The sequence below is a fragment of the Vidua macroura genome, chromosome 5, assembly GCF_024509145.1.
Source record: "Vidua macroura isolate BioBank_ID:100142 chromosome 5, ASM2450914v1, whole genome shotgun sequence".
Lineage (NCBI taxonomy): Eukaryota > Metazoa > Chordata > Aves > Passeriformes > Viduidae > Vidua > Vidua macroura.
In genome coordinates, this window is record NC_071575.1 from 67,593,509 (window position 1) to 67,617,093 (window position 23,585).

General features: G+C 39.8%; 1 protein-coding gene across 2 annotated transcripts in view; it reads left to right on the forward strand.

Annotated features, from left to right (window-relative positions):
• Positions 1-23,585, forward strand: part of USP6NL (USP6 N-terminal like) — a 110,447-nt gene that overhangs the window by 39,406 nt on the left and 47,456 nt on the right. For both annotated transcript variants that reach the window (XM_053977688.1, XM_053977689.1), the window contains exons 3-4: positions 11,778-11,851; positions 13,888-13,970. In XM_053977688.1, coding sequence (XP_053833663.1) covers positions 11,778-11,851; positions 13,888-13,970 — 157 coding nt within the window. The remainder of the gene's footprint in view (positions 1-11,777; positions 11,852-13,887; positions 13,971-23,585) is intronic.

The window sequence follows — 23,585 nt, forward strand, 5'->3', positions numbered from 1 at the left end:
CCTCAATCACTGAAACTGAAAACAACAGAACCTTCTTGTCTACCACTAACTTCCTTTTCTCATAGCAAAGATGAAGAAACTTCCCCCGTTTCTGCTGCCATTTGACAAACTTGTTAACCTTTCATCTGGCTGTCTCTTACTCCTCCAGCCTTTCCTATAACCACTTTATAAACATAAAATCCATGGATCTACTGCTGCCTGACACTTAAAATGATTTCACATGTTCAGAGGGGATTTCAGCATTTCTTCCACTCTCTTAAATGTCATTTTAGTTTTTAAGTGAATGACAGATACTGTAAGTAGCTAGTTACTCAGCTCCATGCTGTGTAGACATGACTGATACAAGAGGGCAGGTACCTAAATCTGCCTTGATGTCTTTCTGTGGACTTATTCAAACTTATCACAGAGCCACCAAGAGAAGGTTTAGTGTCATATGAGCTTCTTGGTGCCATTCAGACTTTTCAGAGGATTCCCTTAGAGGATCCTATGTGTACTTAAGGTATTATTACTGCAGTTAAAATGTTTATCTGCTCAAAGATGAATAGCTCAGAGACAGAGTAATTGAAGAAAGCTGTTCAGCTACGGTGAGCTGAGCTGTAGAGTGTAACTCAGTATTTTTATTCTTTTGTGAAATGCTTTAAGTATGTTAGGATTATATTTAAAGTTGAACAGAAGGGCCTTGCAGCTCCTCTCACTGTTACTGTGCTTTTTGGTGGTTCCTTCAGTGTATCCCAGTGGTAGATGGAGGGATGCCTGAGATCCACACTCTGTGGTGTGGATCACAGCAGTCTGTCTAGCAGCCTGTAGTAACTGGTGTAACTCATGTAACATGCTGTTGCTGGAATAAAGCAAGAAATGCTTTTTCATCCTGCCACAACTTTCACAATATTTTTTTTATTTTCCTGTTGTGTATTGGGCTGAAACTGAATTTAAAGCTTGAAAATGAATGCTGAGGTCTCCCCATGCAGAGGCTGTGCCCACACAGGCAGAACATGAACTCGGCACCTGGGGGGCTCAAGTTTAGGTGTGAGCAGAGGCTGCAGGGAGGTTTTCTCACACTTTTGGGCAAGGACTCATCCCTGTGTGCTTCTCGTTGTCTCTCCAGGAGAAGGCAGAAAAGTCAAAGGCTGGTAGTGTATGTGCAGCTGGGGAGTAAAATCTGGTGATTTCAGGAGCTGCTCATCTGTTGCTTGTTTGTGAACTCTTCCTTTTCCAAAGTCTCAAGTGGGGCCAGCGAGGTTCGGGCAGTGCCTGTTGAGCTGAGCAGCAGCTCGGTGCCAGCCCTGGGGCTGTGGGCACTGGGCAGGTCTGGGGAGCTGCTGCTGTGTCCCCATGGGGCTGTTCAAGTTCTGCTCCTGCCACCTTCAGTCAGAGCTGGTGTTTTTCTGAGCTGGCTTGGACCTCTTTAGTCTTGCTAAGTGGCAGAATAGCATGTATTACAAATACAAACCCTCCTTTTGTTCCTGTTGTAATCAGTTAAATCGGCTGTGTAATTAAATGATGAGCTGGACTGTGGGTACATCAGTGTATTCACAGCTCGTCTGTGTAGAAGAACAATTGTCTTTATTTGAGCCAGTATAAAATGATACCAATATCAATGAAATTTTCTAATTAGAGACCTGTTGTACCTTCTCTAGCCCTACAGAAGAAATAAACCAGCTTCCTCAAAAATTAAGAACTGTCCTCTTTTAAAAAACTTCATCCAGAGTCTGTATGAGTGTTGTCTTGGTGATGTTTTAAACTGGGAATAGACTTCACATCGTTAACGCTGAATTTTAAAATATAATTATTGTTTGCTTCATTAATTTTGACTAATGCAGAGAGAAAAATGATTAATCAGGAGACTTAACATAATTAGTGCAGTGTGGCAACTGACTACTTAAATATAAGTCTGTTAACGTGGGAAGCATAGCCCTTGTTATGAAATGTTCTACTTTGTGTCAGAATTGAAAATATTAGAACCATTTTACTCTTTAAATTGATACAGCAAATCTTAGTGCTGTGAAAACATTCATATTCTACCACTAATTATGATGTTCAAAACAGGAAATCTGAAATTATGTCGGAAATAATGTCAGCATTTTGGAGAGTTTTTTTAATGTTATTTTGATCTATGTTGCTGGGGAAAAAAAAGATTTTATATGTCATCCTGATATATAGCATTGGGAAAGCAAAGAAGAAATTTATTGCAGAGAACTGCTGTGTTCACTCTTGCTGAAAGATGGTTTTGCTTGTGTGTTTAGTAGCCTGTCTTGGTTAAAAGAAGTATGAGCAGCATCAGTATACAGAAGGGATATTTTAGTTCTCAAAAGCCTCTGGGAACTGCAGGCATAATATACTTTTAAAATACAAGGGATAAAAAAATAAAAGGCATTTGCAGCTAAATTTGCTTATAAAATCATAACCAGTACCTGAAAAGCCACTGGCATAAAAGGATGCCTTGACTCATATTAGGTTGAGGGTAAAATTCCTGAAATATTTCTGCTTTTCATCTGTCAATACTGCTTCTGAGGTCAAGTGTCTGATCTTACCATATAATGCAGCAGATGATTTGCAGTGTATTTTATTAAGACATAATTGTAAAGGCTAGGGCTAGTGCTGGGAAAGGTCATGGATTTCAGGGGGAGTGTGGGAGTAATACTCATGAGCTGTAGATGAAACAGATTCTGTGTTACAGTGGGATCAGTTCTAGCCACAGCAGGAGTTCTAAGAAATGTAATCTTTTGGTGAAAGACCATAAAATGGTTTGCAGTAGTAGAAAACCTCCTGTGTTTTTCCATGAAGGCTGTGTCTCTGTTGTTCCATGGCTGCTGCGTTAGAACGTGTGCCACACACGAGGCTCGCTGTGTCCCCTGGAACAGCGGGATGCAGATCTGCTCCCATGGCCACTGCAACAGCTGCTTGGAGGGCTGAGCTCAGCAGCATTTGCATCTCCTGAAAGACAAACGTGTAGGTGAGCGACCACTTCTTTGTGGCCACAATGCTGCTCTTTCATGGCACTGAGGAAAGAGAAAAATTGTCATGAAGAGGCCAGATACCAACTACACCCTTGGGAAGAGAAGAACAAAGGATGACTTAAGCTTAGACATAAGACATTAGCTAGTTGTGGCACAAGTCAGACCAGTCTTTGCACACTGGCAAGCCCCAAATTATACCCAGCCTGAGTTTTTACTCTGAAGTCTATTAAGAGCTGCCATAAATGTTTTGGGTTGTGTCGACAGAGGTCTGGGCAGGAGGGTGGGTTGTGCGTTGGTTTTGTCCTCTTTTTCTTTCAAGAAAGGAGCATTGTTTAAAATTGGGCTTACTCTTTTCAGTATAGCTTGTTGAAAATTGGCAATTACGTTTTTTTTCTGGCTTTGTAACTGATTATGTTAACCTTCAGCAAATTAATTATCTTCTGCCTCACGACTGCACACAACACTTTGTGAAATGGAATTACAGTAGAACCCTGCCAGATCTTGTCACTCCACTTTGTAACCCTTGTGGGAACTTTCATAAGGCTCAGTAGTGAGGTGATGACATGAGCTTTCCAACTGCAGATTCCAGCTGGTTAGGTGTAGGCATTGCTGATGGAGTGATCTAATTCTAAGGTGTAATTATTTACATGAAACACACAGAAAAACAAATTGCAAATTAGGACTAATTAAATAGCCAAGTTGTATTTCATTAGAGTATGTTATTTTTCTGTTTTATTTCTGTTTTATTCTGAGTTTTGTGCTTTCACTGCTGCATTAACTAAAAGTGTTAGTAAGGCTATGTTATTAAAAATAAAATGATAGGCATTTTGCAGTAATTGATTAATATTGGTGGTATTTCTGTAAGCCCTTTAGTCCATTGTTGCTTAAAAGCAAGGTGGAGAATTTGATTTAAATTCTATGCGATGCATAGACTCTTAAATTCTTATTTCATGTTTTGACACAGGCTTCCTCTGGAATATTGCTTAGCAAGGCTGCCTTGATTTTCCTTCTCTTGCTTTGAATCCTTTGGAGATCACTTTAAAATTTATTTGAGAGGGTTTTTAGTAGCAGTTAATTCTACTAATTTCCAAAGTGATGACTTTCCATTGGTGAATGTGCAGTGTCTCATAGGGGGTGTTGCAAAACTGCAAGAGTTCTACCATAGTGAAACTTGATTTTCCATTAAGATGAGAGTTCAGTCACATTTCTTCAGGGAAGTTAAATCTTTATTTTCATATTTTTAACTCATTACTCCTCATGCTGTAAAACTACAATAGTGTCTACTCTGAATGCTGATTATTAAGAGGGGGAGAGTGCATGTGTTTTGCTGTTGCAATGGGCTTTTTTTTTAGTGCATAGCATAACGCAATGTATTGATTTTCCAAAGAGTTTTACTCTATCTTTCCTGTAAGTCCACTTGAAAAACACCCACAAAATCAGACATGCTAAATTCGAGAGACATAAGAGAAGCTATCCCTAGTATAGCTATAGTGTATATATATACACATCAGTATAGCTATCCCTAGTATAGCTATAGTGTATATATATATGTATATATATACATATATATATATATGTGTCAGTAATAAGGCTTATTGCTGTCTGGGATTAGTGTGTGGTAGAAGAGCAGCAGTGATGTTAAAAAGCAAATTGTTTTCAAGTGGTGAAGGGGTGAGAGAGTTAACGTGGGACAAATGCTTGTGTTCATTGTGTGCGAGTTCTTTTCATCCTCACCACAAATATGCTCACAGATAAGGAAACAGAAAGTAGCTGGTTTCAGTTCAGTAGTTATGTTATGAGCAAAGTGGAAGATTATTTCTGTGTAGCAAGAGGATTGCTGTTGTGTGTGTCAGCAGTAAGAAAATGCTGCTTTTGAGGGAAACGTGCCTGTAGTGGACATGGCACTGGCTTAGTCTAAACTCATACTGATTCCAGAGACTCAGCTATTGACACCTGGGCTTGGGTGGGATCCACGAGCAGTAATCGGTGGTAAAGACAAAGGAGCTGCTGCTCACTTCCAGGCTCAGTGCTCTGCCACACGATATGGGGAGGAAGGTTAAAACAATTGAAGGAACTGTTCTTTTTTCAGTCTCTGGGGAAAAAGGAATAGTCCAACACACTTGATCAGATCTCCTGTTCCGGGCATTTTAACACTTCTCTGAGTGCAAGAAAGCCACAAAAGGGTTGAGGCTGGAAGAGACCTCTGGAAGTCATCTGGTCCAACCCCTGTGCTCAAGCAGGGCTGTGCAGAGCTGGTTGCCCAGGACCACGTCCAGACATCTCATGAGTATCTTCAAGGATGGAGAGAGATTCCACAACCTCCCTGGATAACCTGTGCCAGTGCCACTGATCATCTTTCAGCTGGCTTCACAAAGTGTCTGGTAGTGTGTGTGCCCTGACTTCCTTAGGTTAGGATAAGGAATTGGCTGGTTCCTGGCACCAGGCATCACATAGCAGCAGAATGGCAGTGTGAGAGAGCATGTGTGGGGGCTAAAGTCTGTGCAAGAGAATGGCTTTGTATGTGTGGCCTTGGATATTTGGTACAGAGATCTGGTTTTCAGGTTTTACTCCTGAATTTTTTGTACTTTTTTCAACAAAAATGTTGTTGTCAACTTCTGTCATCCTAGGTGTTTCAAGTTCCCAAGATATCTTGAAGAGTAAAGGAATTTTGATCAGGAAATATGTAAAATCTCCATCTTTTAAGTAGGGAATGCCAGTTACAGAAATCTAAACTGTACTTTTAGAGTTACCTAATTTTGTGGTTTCTTAGGTAATAAGCCAGAAAGAGGGTACTTCAAGCCCCATTTCAAGTAAGTCCTTTCAGTACGACGCTTTTCCTGCAGCAGTTGGAAAACACCAGTAAGAATTCTTGCCCAAGAGTAGAACAGTGATGTGTTACAGGAGCCCTGGCCTCTGAGGCTGTTTGTTCAAATCCTTTTGTTTATTATGAGTTGGAATGCAGGGCTGTGGGCTGGGCTGGAGAACACCAGCGTGGTGCCTTCGTGACACTTGGCATTAACAAATGGCATCTTTGTTCCAGCCTCTGCAGCTCCTGGAGCTGTAGAGGGGCTGTATCTGGAAAAAGGAGCACGTGTCAAGTGGCTCAGTTGTGTGGAGCAAATGCAGCAAGTGGAGGAGAACTTTTCCCCCAGTCATTTTTGATAAACTGATTTAGAATATGGTCTAGAAGCAAACAGATTTACTTCATGAAGACTAAAACAGAGCTCTACAAGGACTGGGAAGAAAATGACAGTCTAAAGACTGGTAAAGTGTTGTGTAAAATTTTATATACTGGTCTTTAATTGTTTACATTATGCTGTTATTCTCTCTCATTACAAATTAGTGATAACTGAGTTTTAAATACTTAATAATATTTAAGGAATAGAATTATGTTTAATGGAAGAAATGTAGCTCAGTTAACTTCTGGAAATATATATTTCAAAGTGTTGCTATGCAAAAGGAATTGTTTTTGTAACTAAGTAGTTCATTTTATGTAAAAAGCTGCTCTCTGTTTTGGAAGTTCTCTTTGCATGAAGAGAGAGTATAATAAATGATGTTTAATCCCTTTTGTTCAGAGCAGCTTTAGTATTGGTGTGCAGGTATTTACCAAGATTCTTCCTTTTGAACATGGTGTACCCACAGTAAAATACTATTAAGTGTACGTCATGGCTTTTATTTCGTTGTTTATGGGAATGAACTGGAAGGAAAATAAACAGCCTGAGTATTTAAGGGACTTGCTGCTGTGACCAGAGAGTTTGTTTATTGCTCTGATATGTGCTTTGAATGTGTAGATGTGTAGCAGCTGGTGGTGGTGCCTGCAGACAGGAATTTGTGCCAGTGCAGCTCTTTGAGCAGTGGGATGTGTAATGTGCAAACAAGCAAGAATTTTAGTAAAGTAATGGGAAACAAATTAACATTCTCAATTCTTTTGGGATTTTCAGAGTGCTCTGCAATTGTATAGACAATGATGGTGGGTTAGAGGACAAAAAAGGAAGAATTTCCTTTTTTGAATTCGGGGCTTTTCAGAATTTGGGATAAGGTTACACAGGGTGCTCTTGATATATTGAGCCTCAGCTCCATGGGAAGAGGCATCTCTTCTGAGGGTGCTGGTCCACAGCGGGTGAGCCTTTAGCCAGTGTGTGCCCAGGTGGTCAGGAAGGCCAATGGCATCCTGGCCTGTACCAGCAATGGTTTGGCCAACAGGACCAGGGCCGTGATTGCCCCCTGTACTCAACACTGATGAGGCCACACCTCAAATCCTGGAATCAGCTTTGGCCTCCTTGTGACAAGAAGAACGTTGAGGTGCTGGAGCATGTCCGGAGAAGGGAATGGAGCTGTGATAGGGTCTGGAGCACAGGTCCTATGCAGAGTGACTGAGGGAGCTGGGGGTGCTTATCCTGGAGAAAAGGAAACTCAAGGGGGAAACTTACTGCTCTCTACAACCCTCTGCCAGGAGGGTGTGGCCAGGTGGGGGCTGGGCTCTTCTCTCAGGTAACAAATGACAGAATGAGATGAAACAAGTTCAAGATGCATTGAGGTAGTTTAGATTGGATATTAGGAACAATTTTCTTCCCAAAAGGGTTGCCAAGCACTGGACTAAGGCTGCCTAGGGAAGTGGTAGAGTCACCATCCCTTGAGGTATTTGAAAGCACTTGGTGCTTGGGTGCATGGTTTAATGGTGGGCTTGGCAGTATTGGGTTAATGGTTAGACTCAATGATCTTAAAAGTCTTTTCCAACCTAAACAAATCTGGGATTCCTCTTACATTTATGGCACATCTGTAAGAGGCAGTTTATTATACTGCTGCTGGTGCATGAGCACTGCAATGTATCTTGTATCTACTACTCCTTCAGTGTGAGGAACCACTGAGGCTCTCGATGGTACTCATGTCATACTACCTTCATGAGGGAGCTACTCCATGGTTGTTACCTTTGGCAGGTGAGGTACAGCCTAGTCATTTTTTAGGCTGTTTCAGAGAGAACAGCACTAGTGAGTTTGAGTAACCCCAAAGACCATTCCTGTAAGTTGTACTTTTAAAAAAGGCTGTGCCTTACTGGTTTGCAGTTCTGTAGCCGAACCGGATTAGAAACCATGCAGGATTAGACAAACAATTCAACACACAGGTACTTAGTAAACCTTGTAGAGCAGCAGCTTTTCTTTTTGTGGAAAAGACCAGTGTTTTACTGTCTTCTGGCCATTCCTCCCTCAGCAGCAGCTGAGTTCTGCCAGGCTGTGATGAAAGCCAGGTGTAACTATGGGCTCTGTGTTAGTCACCCCAACCAGGAGCAGCTGAGCTGCTGCTAGGCTGTCACAGGCTGTTCAGCTCCTTCTTGACTGCTGGAAACGTAAGGGATAGTCCTGCAAGATCCCCCTTCTTTGTTCTGGAAAACTGAGTTACTGCAGGGCCTGCAAGAGGGATCCTCAGTGTTTAGCTCGGTGATTTAAATGAATACAAAATTACCTTGTTGTAAATTTTTTACCCCTACATTCTCCCTACCCCCACCTTAAAATACGTGTTTAGGTGGATTACAGGGAGTCCTTGGGTCAAGATTCTCTGGTGTCTGTAGGTGACTTCACCTACAGCTACTTTTCCTCCATGTGGAACAGAAGAGAGAAGATGGCATGAAAGCAAGAGTAAGGCAGGAATTTTTTTAGTTTCATCAGATCATCAAACCATAGCTCTGTTTCTTGCAAAAACACTGAGATAACACTGAACAAAACTGATAAGACTTTAGAATACCAGTTATTTGTCTTCAGTTTCACAGTGATGCATTTTTGTGCTGAAAAATTTTTCTTGTTCCCATATTTAGCTTTTACTTTATCAGGAATCAACATGTAATTTCTAAGTTTGAGGTATTTAAATATTTCGTCTTATAAGAAAAATCATGTTTAATGCTTATCTCCCAAAATAAAAGCTCTTGCCCCCATCTCAAGCTGTTTTCTGGGTTTTCAGTATGGATGGATTAATGAAACACTGAACTATCTCAGTGCAGCTGGAAGGTTAAGATGATTCTGGCAGAAAGCAAAGAGGATTACTTTAAAGGCAATGAATATGATAATTTACACGCTAAATGTAATTGAATTGTCATGAGACACAGAACATGCCAAACTTTGATTCACACATTGCTTATGCAGAGGAAGGGATGGTAAGCCATGGCCATGTTTTCAGCATAAATCAGGAACTTGCTTTCTGGTGCAAATACAGGTTAGCATTCTTTTAAGCAAAGGTTTGAAGTTTTTTCAGCTTACACTGTTATTCTCTTTGTGTTTTTGAAGATTATATGCATATCCTTTTGAGCACATTTTAAAAATAGAAACATTTTTATTTCTGTTTAAAAAATTGTATCAGCTACGTACTTCGTGAATGTATTGACTACTGTGCATTACAATATTGTCTGCTTATATTCAGCCACTATTCACTCTTTCTCAAATGTAATCTCTTCTACTTGGAAATTAATGATAGGACTTTGAATGTATTTCTTGAAGCTCAGCAGCAGGCGGGCTTTAAACTTTAAACAAGGGAGCTTTTCCCCACAGCTGTCCATTGGAGAAGTGGAGATTTGGGTCAATCAGTACTTGAAGTTGCTGAAGGAATGTCCGGTTTCTAAGGAAGTTAAAAGTTTACTTTTTAAAAACTCATAATTAGTTCTGTAAAGACTTGCTGTAAGCACAGATCTGTCTTCCAGAAGGAAACACAATTTAATTTTGGTTACAATGCCTTTATCTTCTCACTTTGAACGTAAAACCAGGGTTCATCCACTGCTTTTTGTCAGTGTTGATTTGGTAGCTTTAGTGGACATTGTCAGTCTAGCAGACACGCTGTGTCAACTAGAAAAGATTAGGAACCAGATTGCTGTAATTGTGCTGGGGGAGTGCTGGAATGCCCTGGCAGCAGTGTGAAGTTGTGTCTGTGCCCCTGGGTGTGACAGGGCTGGGGAGGGGCTCTGGAGGCCTCTGGGAGCTGTGTCTTGCTCAGAGCTCACGTGGGCAGCCAGGGTAACAGAGCCCTGCAGTGGCTGTAAATCCGTGTCAGAGAAAAGCAAACCTGAGACCCAACTGCTGTGGGTCTTGAGTCCCCTTTCAGCTTAGGAATAAAGGATTCAGCACCTGAAAGCACAGGAGGAGAAGTGCCCTGCTTGGACACACCAAAGTCTAAGCAATATGAAATGATTCTACTCACCCCTTATCTTACAGGGAAGAAATGATTTGTCAGTGTTGTAGATTAGAGATGTGAAGCTTCCAAATATAGCAAACTGAATTATTTATTACTTTTCTCCCTCAAATAACTGTGTAAATACTTGTGTGCTGGTTCTGCTGCACACTGGAGAAAATGACAGAGTTCTGTGCATTCTTAATAAACAGGAGTAATGTGATTGGCAAATGATGGTGACAGAGGGGGCTAGGTGACGGTAACCAGGTGTGACTTCTGGAGATCATAATGAAAGCTTTGAAGAAGGAGCCAGACCTTCCCTTAGGGGAAGCTTGGGACAAGAAGTGCTGTTGTCTAAATGCTGGTACTTGTGTCTATGGTGGGTCATACTGAGGTTCTCTTAGTGTGCCCCTGGAGAAAGGTGGAGAACAAGCAGAGATGAATCTTTATGTTGAATCTTTAACAGATGGCTTAGAAGGCCACCTTGGCACAACTTCTTGCCTAAATGTTGAGAAATATGTAGGTAACCTTTATTAAAGAAACACTAGGTTTGAACAAATAATTGTGTTAATGTCATAGGATAGAAAACTGTAATATGTGATCTGTTTTTCTATTTCATGGCCCAGATGGTTGGTATGTACAATTCCTGAAGTTCATTATGTTGCCATGAACTAGATAGTGAAAAAAACCCACATGCTTGGAGTTATTTTTATAAGTGTTAGATTGAAATATATTTTAAACCTTTTTCAAGCCTTGCTTTATCTGAAGTTCGTTGCTTTTTAATAATCAAAAGAATTCAATGTGTGAATCTTTCACAAACTTATTAATTAAAGCTGATTTACCTCATTGGTTTGATATAATTATATTTAGGATATTGAAGTACTTTCTGTTGTTGGATATTCAAAATAGCAACTTTTCCTTTCTTGGTGCTCTCTGTTCCTGTCCACTCTCTGTTCCTGTCCATGTCCTAGAGGTGGTTTCTGCTCAGGGAACAGGATTGAGCAAAACTTGAACTCCACTCATGTAGTAAATGCTGCATCTGCAGTGTCATCATGTCCAGTGCTTGCTCACACACTGTTTTTTTTGTTTTTGCCTGTCAACCTTCCTGTTGTCATATCCTTAGACTTATTCCAGCTCTGGGTTGCCCAAGTTACAGTTCTGACACTGTAATGATGTCCTTCCCTGTTTTCTGAGAAATAAGTTTTAGGCAATTTCTAAGAAGCAGTAGAAGGCCATGCAGTATTTCTTCAGTATTCCAATATCTCTATAAATCCTGTAAATACTTCACAATTTTGTTTTAAGCCAGTAGTGAATGTTTCAGCTTTCTCTGACTATTAGATTGTTTGTGGAATTGCCAATTAGTGGGCTTTAGTACTTTCTTCAGTCTTTCAGTTAGTGGATTGTGCAGAATTATTTTTTTACTGTATTTAATATCTACACTGGTGGAAAATCAGAAATATTATAAACTCAGCAATTAAGATACTGCGCAGTAACTGCTCCTTGTTTTGAGCAGTATTCACATGTACCAAGGCCATATTTCGCTTTGACACAATAGTTTTGGCATTTCTTCATTCAAGTAGTCTCCCTGAAGTTGATTTTCTAAATATTTGGCTGCAGTTCTTTTTTCACAAGGGAGAAAATCTGAACAACATTATTTTAATTCCTTTACAGGTGCAGATGCTGAGCAGGATGCTGCTATCAAACTTGCCCAGGAACGAGCAGAGATAGTTGCCAAGTATGACAGAGTAAGTGAACTTTTTAGTAATTTAAAAGACGTTTTATAATGAATCTTCATAATAAGTCTGTTTAAAAAGTGAATCATTATTCCAGCTAGCTGTTGTTTAAAATACTCTGTTAAGTACTAATCTGATGTTTAATGATACACTGGCTACACTGGCCTCTGGGTGAATTAAACTCTCCACGGGGGATATTCTGGATAATGACTCAATCATTTTTCAAGTGCATAGCAAGTTACTTTGGGACTATTTCAGGGAGTGTATTGTATTAGAAGTAGTGAAAGTGGGGTGTTTGAGGATGCTCAGTGTATCTGTGAGATCAGAAGGACCCTCATTTTACTTTTTATTTATTTAGTCTTTGGTTATGGTAGTACAAACACTGAAATCATAGCAGAAAAAGATCAGCGAGCTGTATTGTTTCTCATCTTGTTGTGGGGAGCTAAAAAAATGCCCTGGTCATACCATGTTTGTTCTTGGACCCCTTGTCAGGAAAAGCCTGGCACAGACTGTGCCTACAATGCTTACATTGTAGTCAGGTATTTTTCTAACACTTATGGGCTTCTTAAGTGTCGCTGGAGTACAGAGCAGTAGCCTTGTTTGTAGAGTTCATGAAATGTTTTATGTGCCAGACTTACTGGTGGTTGGCACAGTGTGCAGTAAATGAGTGGCTCACCTTGTACTAAGGAAAAACCTGCTTGTGTGTGGCAGGCTGACACCGGCTGCTCCTCAAAGCTGCTCAGTCACTGCCACTCTCAGCTGGGCAGGGGAGAGAAAATGTAACAAAAGGCTCATGAGCTGGGATAAAGGCAGGGAGAGATTCTTCACCAATGACTGTCATGGGCAAAACAGACCTGAGTTGAGGAAATATTTTTAATTTATTACCTATCAAATCAGAGTAGGACAATAATAAAATAAAAACTGGATCTAAAACATTTTCTCCCCAATCCTCCCTTCCTGGGCTTAGCTTTGCTCCAGATTTTCTCTACCTCCTCCACCTGTGCAGCGCCAGGAGGGTGGGGAATGGGGGCTGTGATCAGTTCATTCCACGCTTCTGTGACTCCTTCCTGCTTGGGTGTTTGACTCCTTAAACTCTTCCCTTTTTCCAGTGGGGAGTCCCTCTCACAGGCTGAAGTTCTCAATGAACTTCTTCAGTGTGGGTCCTTCACATGGACTGCAGTTCTTCATGAGCTGCTCCAGCATTGGTCCCTCCATCAGGGTCAGTCCTTCAGGCACAGGTGATCCAGCATGGCTCCCCCATGGGGTCACAAGTCCTGCCACCAAACCTGCTCCAGTGTGGCATGGGCCATGTCCAGTGACAGGTCCATATTGGAGCTGGTTGACTCTGTCTCTGTTGGATGTGGAGGGGCTCCCAGCAGCTTCTCAGAGAAACTACCCCTGGAGCCCCCTGCTACTAAAACCAGGCCACACAAACCCAATTCACCTTGTGTTCTGAGTGGTGGCCTGATTTCACAGCCAGTAACCTGTGCATAGTCCACACCAGAAGCAGGTAGAGATGAAACGTAGTTAAACTTCTGCAAGCCTTTTGCAAGATAGGCAATTGGAGAGCAGGAATGGGGCATGCATGAATGCATAATTGAGGGAAAACTCAGTGCTGCAATGTTTGACAGCTGCTGCAAGTCAGCCTGGACTGTCTGCAGGATGTGCTCTTGCAGGTGATTGTTCAAGAACGATGGACTTGAGAAATGAAACGAGTAGAGGGCACTCTGGGGACCTTGATGGATTATTATGGAGTTCAACAACAAGTGTGGGATGACTGTGACTCTGGTTGAAATGTATTTTGTGTATAGCAGTGACCAAAAGAGATTTCCTGTGAGGAATATACTGTTTGTAAGGTGTTCTGCTCTCCTTTCTCTTGGCTGGTTAGTTTAGGGCTCGTGTTCTCCTCCCCCTCTTCTAACCTCCTGCCACCGTGTCCCAAAGTGTCTCAAAGTTTATGCTTTCAGTGGTTGAATGCTCCCTTATGTGTCTTTATTTATTCTGTCATAAAATATAATTTGGCTTTTTATTTTTTCCTTTCCCCTTAGGGACGTGAGGGTGCTCAGATTGAACCGTGGGAAGATGCTGACTACCATCTTTACAAAGTCACAGATAGATTTGGGTTTCTACAGTAAGTAGCAAGCTTGTAAAGAAAATAAGATTAAAATATGAATATTCAGGCTCTTTATTGTATTACCTATTGATGAAAGTATTATTATGCCTTCAACAGATATTTTGGAAACTGCTGTGTAAGTGTTACTGCTGGCTAATCTTTCACTGTGCTTTCCAATTCAGTTTCTGACTGGGTTTTTCTTTCTGTAATTTGATCTTGCATAGGGAGTGAAGTGTTTTAAAGTGTTTTATTGGGGAATGAAAATTGATAGTCTACAAAAACATTCCAAGCTGAATTGGAGATAAATTTTGGTTGTGAATAACTTAGTTGGATGTAAACAAACTTGAAGTTCTTGGAAGGATTTATAAAAATTTTGTTAAAATGTGCCATTTTAAAAAGATCCCAACACATTAAGGTTACTCAATGGTTGTATATGAGCAAAAGTGTTTCTCAGACCATGAAAGATTAGTATCTTTTGGCTTCATATATTTTCAACCTTAATGAAATCTCTGCTGATTTGGGACCTAATGTTGAATCAACTTTAAGTCAAAAGATGCCAGAGTCCAGATGCAGTTCCCCTACAGGTGCCTCCTTTGTAACATATTCTGTTCCTTTTTGGCAAATAGAAGATTAGAGTATTAAATTGTATTAGGGTTTTTGTGGTTGGCAGATGTAAATATCCAGCTTGCAGAAACTGAACACAAGCTGACTTGCTACTTTGGATGATATTAGGACTCTCTGAGGTTCTTGGTGTTTGGCATTTTTATTTGAATACATGAAATGTAATTTAAATCCAGAAAAATCAGTGATAAGTGGAAAATTTAGTAATACCTATGTAATTCATAGTATTGGGAAGGGGGATGTGTATGTTCTGTTTTTTGGGGGACTTTTTTCCCTTCTCTCCCTTCCTTTTTGCAATATTGTTTTTCCAAGCTGTCAGTTAAAAGTCATCTTTACCTGCAGACTGCTTGTGCTTCATTGGGGTGAGTTAATTTGATGTGTGATATTCTAAGAGATCTGTTTCACACAAAGAGGTCCTTGTGTTGGTAAAGCCCAGCTGCAGCAGCACATGCCTGCAGTTGTAGCATTCCTAATGGAGAAAGGATGTCAGAGTTATTTTATTTCTGGGGCAGAGGTAATGGAAGCCACTGCAGGGTTCACCTCTGCCTTTAGTATCCTTGTGAACTCCTGAACTTTTCCTGTTACCTGTATTGTGATACTTGCATTTTTATGTGTTAGGTGTAAAAGATTGTTCAAGTCCTCTCCACTTACTGCTGCTGTTCAGTCATTACTCCAGATGTTCCTCTTGCCCAGGAACATCTCTACTCACCAATGCAGAATTAATTCTCTATATAGTCAGCTTCAAGGGATGAAAGCTGTAAGATTTAAATTACATAAAGACTGCACAGGTTAACAGTGTATGCAGATAATCTCTTCACTAATTGTGCCTATTTGTAGCTTATCCATGTCTTGTTACAGGGCAGGTTTCACCTGGGAGTGCTCTCAAGGCTGCTTTGTGATTGTTTAAGACAAATTCAATGTCTAGCAAATTATATTTTTATTTTCCTGAGAAGCAAAATCTCTCCTAATAGAATAATAGAATATATAATTAGGATAAACATATCAACTGTCCTTTCCCTGAAATGACAATTTACACTGCACTATAGACTTTAACTATGGTCTGGGTCATGTATGCTGTCATACTGGGCCTGCTGGGTCTGAAAGAAACTCATGTTCTATGAGAGTTTGAAATGCAGCAGGATGTACCAAAAGCCTCAGAAGTTTGTCATCCCTGAGAGCCATAATTCCCTACAATCTCTCAGGTGTAAATTAGCAGACAGGCTGATACACACTGAAAACAAAATCTGGGGGTATTATCAAACTTAGTGTCCTAGTTAAGGTCTGCAGGGATTTGTAATCTTGTTTATATTGACATCTTAAAATACTAAGAGAGGTGTCTTTTGTATCAGAAGGGTGCTGGGTGTGAGGAACCTGATACAAAATTAGGGCTTGTTTTCTCAAGTACAATAGGCTTTGATTACTATCAGTAGTTTTCTGGTTTTCCTTGTCTGTGTCCTGTTTGCAGCTTTCCTTGGCTCTGTGAAGGGGCATTCAAAGTTCAGCTGATTGCTGATAGGGCAGGAAAGATAATTTTGAGAGAATGAAGCACTCAGGCTGCACGTGTAACTTGCCACTGGATAGAATATAGGAGAATGTAAAGGCTGGAGACATTTCAAAAGTAGTTTTGGTCTAGATCTGCAATTCTTCTGGTGTCCCAGTGTCGTTATTTGTGTGTTAAACTGGGAATTTGTAAACTTGAGGGACCTGATGACTTTATTGTCTTTCTGCCTTACCAGTAGAAGTGGGCTCAGGTTTTCCTCAGAGAGGACTGAGAGGGAAAGTGCCTTTTTATTTACCAGTGGAGAAACTGGATTGTGATTGGAAACAGATATAACATTTCCCTTCAAGTAAAATATGTTACTTTAACCTATTTATAAGGCCCTCAGTTGAGGTATCTGGCATCTTTGGTCAATTCTAAGTGATGTAGTATTTACTGTTTACAAGAGTTAGGTCCATCTTTACCCAATATTGTCTTAAATTTTTAGTAGCTGCTGCCTTCAGAACACAATTTAATTTGTTTACTGCAGTAAGTTATTTTGCAGTTTTGCAAATGAATGTGAATGTTCTAGTTAACTTTGGTATTAAGAGGAAAGTGGTGTACACAGGTTATTAATATTGCTATTTAAAACAAAAAAAAATACAGCTGAGTTAATGAATTTAGGGAACAAGAACGTGTACTCAGTGAGAAGTAGCAAAGCATTATAATAATGAGACTTATTTGAAATTAATAAAGGGAAGTTTTAGAGGGAAGTTGGATGTGGGAAGAAGGTTTCCAGCAAAGCTAAGCTGTGAAATAACCTGTGGGGAGCCCAAGGGGACTGTCTCTTGAGATGTTTAACACCAGAATGTGTAAAACAAAATGCAGATAGGAGGAGTTTGTTCAGTGGCATTGACTAAATTGTAGCAGTTATGAGCTACTCTACTGCAAACATAAATTGTATGGTAGAGGCATGCAGGAACCAGGAAGAGTGAAACCCCTATTATTAGCTAAATTGTAGAAAATTTGGCCTTTACCAGCTACTGTTCAGTTGCAAAGCTATAAGGAAGTAGTGGGTTGTGGTATATTTAAGCCACGTGGTGTTGCAGGCAAACCAGACTCAACTTGGAGAATTTTTTTTATAATTTACTGCCAGATAACATGACATTCTGACTGCTGACTTGGATGCTGGGTAGGAATACTCCAAACCATAACGCTCTAACAGGCACCTAGAGGAAACACCTGTCTCCCCTCTGCCTCCAGGACAGACTTCCTTTCCTTTTTGTCCTGGGTTAGCCTTGGATCACCCCAGTTCCTTTGGTGAGGTGGCAGGCAGTGCAGGAGCTCCTGCACATGATGACTTCTTTCTGCTGCTCCTGGTTTCTTACTTATTTTCTCCTTCTGCTCCTTGTGTCTTGCATGTCTTCCCCCACACACATGGTGTTCCTCCCACTCCAGCCATGTTCTCAATGACCCCTTCCATATGCCTCTTGTCTCTCCAGTTAGTATTGTTCCTCTTAATTAATACAGACTTGTTTCTGCCAAGTGCTGTTGGTTTTCCTCAGTGTCACCTGATATACATGGAATAGTATATTGAATTAATACATCAGTTAAATAAATATTCATATAACATGGAATAGCCTATTAAAAAAAAACATCTTCACTTTTGTAATGTTTCTTTCAGAGAATCCCATGTCAGGGAGCTTGTCTTAGTCATGACCATGAATATTGACAGAGCAGGCCAGTATATTTTATACAAGCCCAATGCAGTTTCCAATAAACCTAAAAAAAAAAAACAACCCAAAAAAACCAAAACAAAACAAAAAAAAAGAGGCAGCAATATCCCTTCCCAGAAAAACTTTAGGCATGGTTCTTATTCAATGCAATTTGTTTTCCAGTAAAAATCCTGCTGCTGATTTCACATGACAGTGAAGGAGTGCTGAGCAGTCAGACTGATGTGAAAAGTACCATTCAATTTTAGAATGGACATTTTTTCCTCTGAAGTCCAGCACCAGTGTCTGTATATACAGTCTGTCAGTGTTTTGATAAGATTGGATATTCTTTTCTAGAAAGTGCAGGAGCTGGAGGCTTTGAGCTGTGCCTGCAGCTGATGGAGGCCCAGCACCCCATCTCTGGGAACTCCCATAGGTCTCAGAGAAGGCTTAGCCTGTAATGGGTGACTTCTGCAATCAAGTATTTTAGGAATGGGAGAAATGCCTAAGATCTCTTCACAGATAGTCATAACAAAAACTGTTTAAGCTGATTTTGGAAATGAAAAAAGGCGGAATGTGTTTGGTATTCATAAATAATCAGGGGTTTGCGTGCTCAATTTTTCATTTTTCCTTTTTTTTTCCCCCTCTTGTTTGATGTGATGTGCCATTTTGGTCAGCACTGTATGAATGTTGACCCTGCACCCCCAAAAAAAGCAGTTCTTGTCTGTCTTATCTTGGAACCTGGCTAAATTTTTAAATAAATGTCCTCAGTATTTTCAGTGTGGACTGTTCTTTAACCAGCACTTTACCTTGCAGATAACTTCTATTTGCATTTTTTCTATCAGGAGTCGTTGATAAGGGAATAACTTCAGGGAAAATACGCCTAAAGGAGTTTCTGAGTGTCTTGAAGCTCATAGCAGGCATTCCAGTAATGCCTCAGGATCTGGGATTTTCCCCTTCCATCTCCTGGAATTATTTAGTTGCTTTGGTGCTGCTTTGGAGTGGTTAAAAAAAGCTAAATAAGTACCTTATTCCTTGGGTGGTAACAAGTTCCCTACTACAACTAGGAATGTTTTAAAAGGTATTTTATTTCATTAAACTGACAGTTTATGTAATGTCTGTATTGATTTGTCTATTTAGAAGTGACAATTCTATGAGTTTTTTTTAATAGCTAAAAAAGAATTCAAGGTCTTACTACAGTAAAAGAAAACAAGAAATTCAAATGACAGTGTTTTTATAAGTAAATAAGAATTTAACCTTTAACTGACTGTTGTTGAAGCACATACTTAAAGATGTATTTTTCATTAATGTATCCTTGTCTTTATTTTTTTATTAAACTCTTCAGTTAACTACAAGGACAAAATAACTTTATTCTCTCCCCGCCCTACATAATGTTAAGGTTGAATGGTCACAAGAGCATTGGCTGATTGAAGTTTGCAAAACAGCCCAAACTTTGTCTGTGATCCTGAAGTAGGGGAGAAGCTGAGAACAGCATTTTGCAACTGTAAAGGTCAAGCCCAGTTTAAAGAGCTGATCCTCTTTGGGCCCTTTCAACACCAGGCCAAAAGTCAGAGCAGGATAAGCCAAGCGGCCTCGGTGTCTTCCTAGAATGGCACAGAAAGCTAAAGTTTGAGCAAATCTGAGCAGCATCACCAACATACTCCTGGTCAGTGTACTCCACATCCTGAGGGGCTTTCTACTGAAATTCGTAAAGCATTGAACAACATCCCCCTGAAGAAGAAACATCAGCCAGGTTCTTTTGTGTGGCACCTGTTGGAACTACAGATTCCAGTCTTTCAATCATTTGGGGATCAAGCAAAAATATTTTTTTAAAAATAAAATGTCCTACACTTTTCCTTTTTAGCTGTAAATTAGGATTTATGTTATCTGGTCTTTTAAAGCATCCTTGTGTGTGTATATTCATTATGATTCTTTTATATTTCTCTCTCTGTAGATCACCCAGCTGAGTAAGAGATGTTCTGTTTTCTTTTATAAGAAAACTGGTCAAGATCATAGTTTTACTTTTTTAAGTAAAATTTAAAAAAATACTGGTTTTTGGAATTCGAGGCAGGTACAGCTCAAGTCCAAATTTTACTATTCCTAATTGGGAAATATAGATTCTGACCTAAATACTCTGACTAATATATTGTGGATAGTGTTTTAAATGTTCAGCCATTAATAGTTATGAAGTAGAAATAACAGAAGAAACTGCAATTTATTTACTGCAACTTTCCAAAAACTTTTTTCTTTCCATTGTTCCCTGATGAATACCAGCAACAGAATTATTCTGGTAACTTTTGGTGATGAGCTGTGAAAATCATAGCAGACATGACATCATTCAAAAAACTTAAAAGTACTACTATTTCTTCAGCCTGCACCATATCAGTTCTTTTCAGACCTTGTTATGATCAAGCTATGTATTAACTTATATTAGTACTTGTTATATTTAGCAATAACCTGTATTGTCACAATTTGTGGTCTGACTTGGGTGATTCACTTCAAAAGTTTTTCCTTTTACTACCTGCTCAGTAAATGGAAACTGGGATATATATTTAGTGTGGCAGATGCTGTTATGGTGATAAATATTCCAGGATCAGCATAGTGAGACTGGGCAGATTGGAGGTTTATTTTGCAAGGTTGTTCAAGTGAGTTTTTATCCCCTGAAGACTAAGGAGTGGTACAATAGAAGTACTAGTGGTAGAAAATACAGATGTGTTCTGCCCCTCACCCCATTAATGAGGCTCTCTCCAAAATTTGGGTTAGATTCTTGTGTTACTCTTACGGTAGCTATGTGCTGATTCTGATGGAATTGCAGTAATTCACAGCAGCTGAGAATGTGACTCATACCCTTAGTCTTTATCCCCATGAGCCTGTTAAAGCAGAGAACATGCTTTGAGAATAGTTGGCTAATGATGGAGATTATCCCATTGCCAGAGGCACTTTTCAAATAGCAGAATTCATTCATTCTTTTGCTGACATTAGACCTACCTGCTCTTCTCCATCAAACTTCACTCTTTAGAAAACATAGTGCATTTTTATTAGCTCCAATGCATTTCTACAGCATGCTCCAAAAATTAGTTAGGGGAGCAAAGAAACAGAGCTCAGTCAAGGGTTGAGATACTCCATTAAATGTCTCCAAATGAAACGATTGATATTTTTTTTCCCTCTGGTATTATTATTTTACCCTGAGCTTTTTGATAGGGAGAAATATGATGAGCAACCAGTTATCCCTTCTTGGATTGTATTTCTTGATAATTTGTATGTAATCTTGCTGGAAAATAGTCCTTGTCTCTGAAGTATTCCTTAGTATTTTCTCCTGTGTGCTGTTGAACCACATGTCCAAGAGAAATAACTCTTGCACAGCTCTCCCTGCTGACTTGGGTGGGTACATGAGTGAATTCTCTCCAGATAAGAGCTGTAAGGACAGGTCTCTGAGGGTTCTTGGCAGCAAAAGAAGTTATGCTGAGATTTTGGGTAAGAGAAAGAAAGAAAGAAGCATGGTTGTTGTAATTTGGTAATACTCAAAGTTGCATTCAAAAAAAAAAAAATAGGGATTTTATGTAGTTTTAATTTCAAAGTTTTAGTAGGAGAATCATGGAATCTCATGGAAGGTTGGAAGAGATAAGCAGTAAATCCAGCACCATCACTGTAACCCCATAACCACTAAACCACCGCATCACCCAGTGCCAGATCCGGAAGCCTCTTAAACACCTCCGGGGGTGGTGACTCCACCCACCTCCCAACCTGCTGCAATGCCTGACCACCCTAAAAGTGAAAAACGTTTTTTCTAATATCTAATCTAACCTCCTCTGCCTCAGTTAAAGCCATTTCCTTTTAAGGCCATGAAATCTGCACATCAGAGTTCAAGGAAAGAGCTCCAAGGCTACAAGAAGAGTTGCGAAGTTACTGTTCACAGTCATACGGAACCACTATTCTTAATTTTCTAGGCACATTAAATATTGCCAAATATGTTAAGTGGTGTGGTCATGTGCTAAAATAGCAACGAAGCGTTTATTCTTAACAGTGCAATTATAAATGTCAGTCTTGCTGCATTTTATTTATGCTGGTCATTCAGCAGGGACTTACTGTCATTTTCTTCTTCTCAGCTTTGTGAGACAGGGTCAGACCCTCTTTGTCAGGAGAGTGGCTAAACTCTTCCCTCCTTTGGGAAGAAGTGTGCCAAGTTCAGCCTTTTTCAGCTGCCAAAGTCCAATCTTTATTTAAAAAAAAAGTTTAGATCTCTCCTATTAGAGAAAAGTTGTGTTTCTATTCTCTTTCTTCTCAGTATACAAATAAGCCTCATTTTGACTGTCTAGAATTTTTCATGCGGCATTATTAAGATTTACCATGGGGACTCTGCTGAATTCTCTCCATTGGAATCCTGTATTACGTGCCACGGATTCTGCCTTCTAATATGTGATGCACTTGCCTTGACTGATTTTGCTGCAGAATATTCATTGCTATTCATATTGAGGAATTGCTGTTAAAAAAGAAAACCAAAAAACCAAAAAAAAACCAACCACAGATTTCAGCTCTACTTAACATTCTTTCATTTTGCCCTAATATACCCTGAGGATATTATCTTTATTTATGGAGAAAAGTGGTAGTTTTCTTGGGTTGGTTATTGAGATTTCAAATGCCTTTTTTAGGTCCATCTTGCTAGCATTAGACAAATCCTTTCCTTTTTATTTTCCTCTTTGCCTGTTTCCATGGGGAACTACTTTTACAATAATATTTTAATTGCATTTCTGTATGACATAACCTGTTTTGAAAACACAGCAAACACATGATTATCAGTTATAGAATTCCTGATAAGTTGAAATGCATCCTTGCTTACTATGCAGTTGTGAAGTGGTGAGGCTGGTTCAGAGACCAGGGTAAATAGGTAATTTTACTTAAACATTCTTAACAGTGGAGGAGTACATTGGACCTGCTGTAAAATTTGCTTAGTCTTGTCCATTCTGACTGAGTTTACAGCTCTGCTTCCACGATGGAAGTGAACACTGTGCTGTGAATTTGTCTGTGCTCTTGGTGGTGGTTATATTGTGAGTCTTCTCTTTACAAGCATGCATTTGAAGTTGTATCCAAAAGCATGAGCTGTCCATGGCAGTTTGCAGTATTTGCTTCCTTAAAGTGAGGTCTTGTTTTTGCAAGAGCGTGTGGTCACAAGTGTTGCTTTAGAAGGTGTTTTGGTTACTGCAAGGAAGTCTTTAGTGCCTTTGTTGTTCACTTTTTCTCACACTTGCTCTTTTAGCAAGTATTCTTTGTCAGCCTGATGGGGAAAAGTGGTTGTTTATTCAAAGCTGTTTCATGAAAATTGTCTAGGGAAAAAAAACAGATGTAGCAAAGGGAGATGAACCAGACCTTCTCTCTGGTGGTCACCTGTGAGCTTTGCAATTGCATATATTTGCACTTGTGTATTTAGTGGTAGGACTTCACTAGAAGGAGGAAGTGCCTAGAAGTTACGTGTCTAGAAGTTGCTAATGAATTTTTCTGTGACTTGGGCTGTGCATTTCATTTCTTTTGCAATAGTATTTAAGATGTTCTTCTCTTTAATTTTTGTCTTCCCTTTCCCCTTGTGTTATTGTGGTGATCTGTTGTGTGGTTCTTCTTTAGCTTTCCTTTGATGCATGGTCTTCCTGTGGAAGGAAGAAATGTTCTCTTGTTATTTGCTGTAATTCAGAATGGTATGGTCTTTTTTTTCCTAAATTTGTGTCACAGTGTTACCCCTTTCTTTGGCTTAGCTTTATTCTAAGCTTATTCTTAGGACTAGAGTTGAAATTTGAATTTTAAATCCATTCTTTCAGCTGAGTTAGTCCAGGC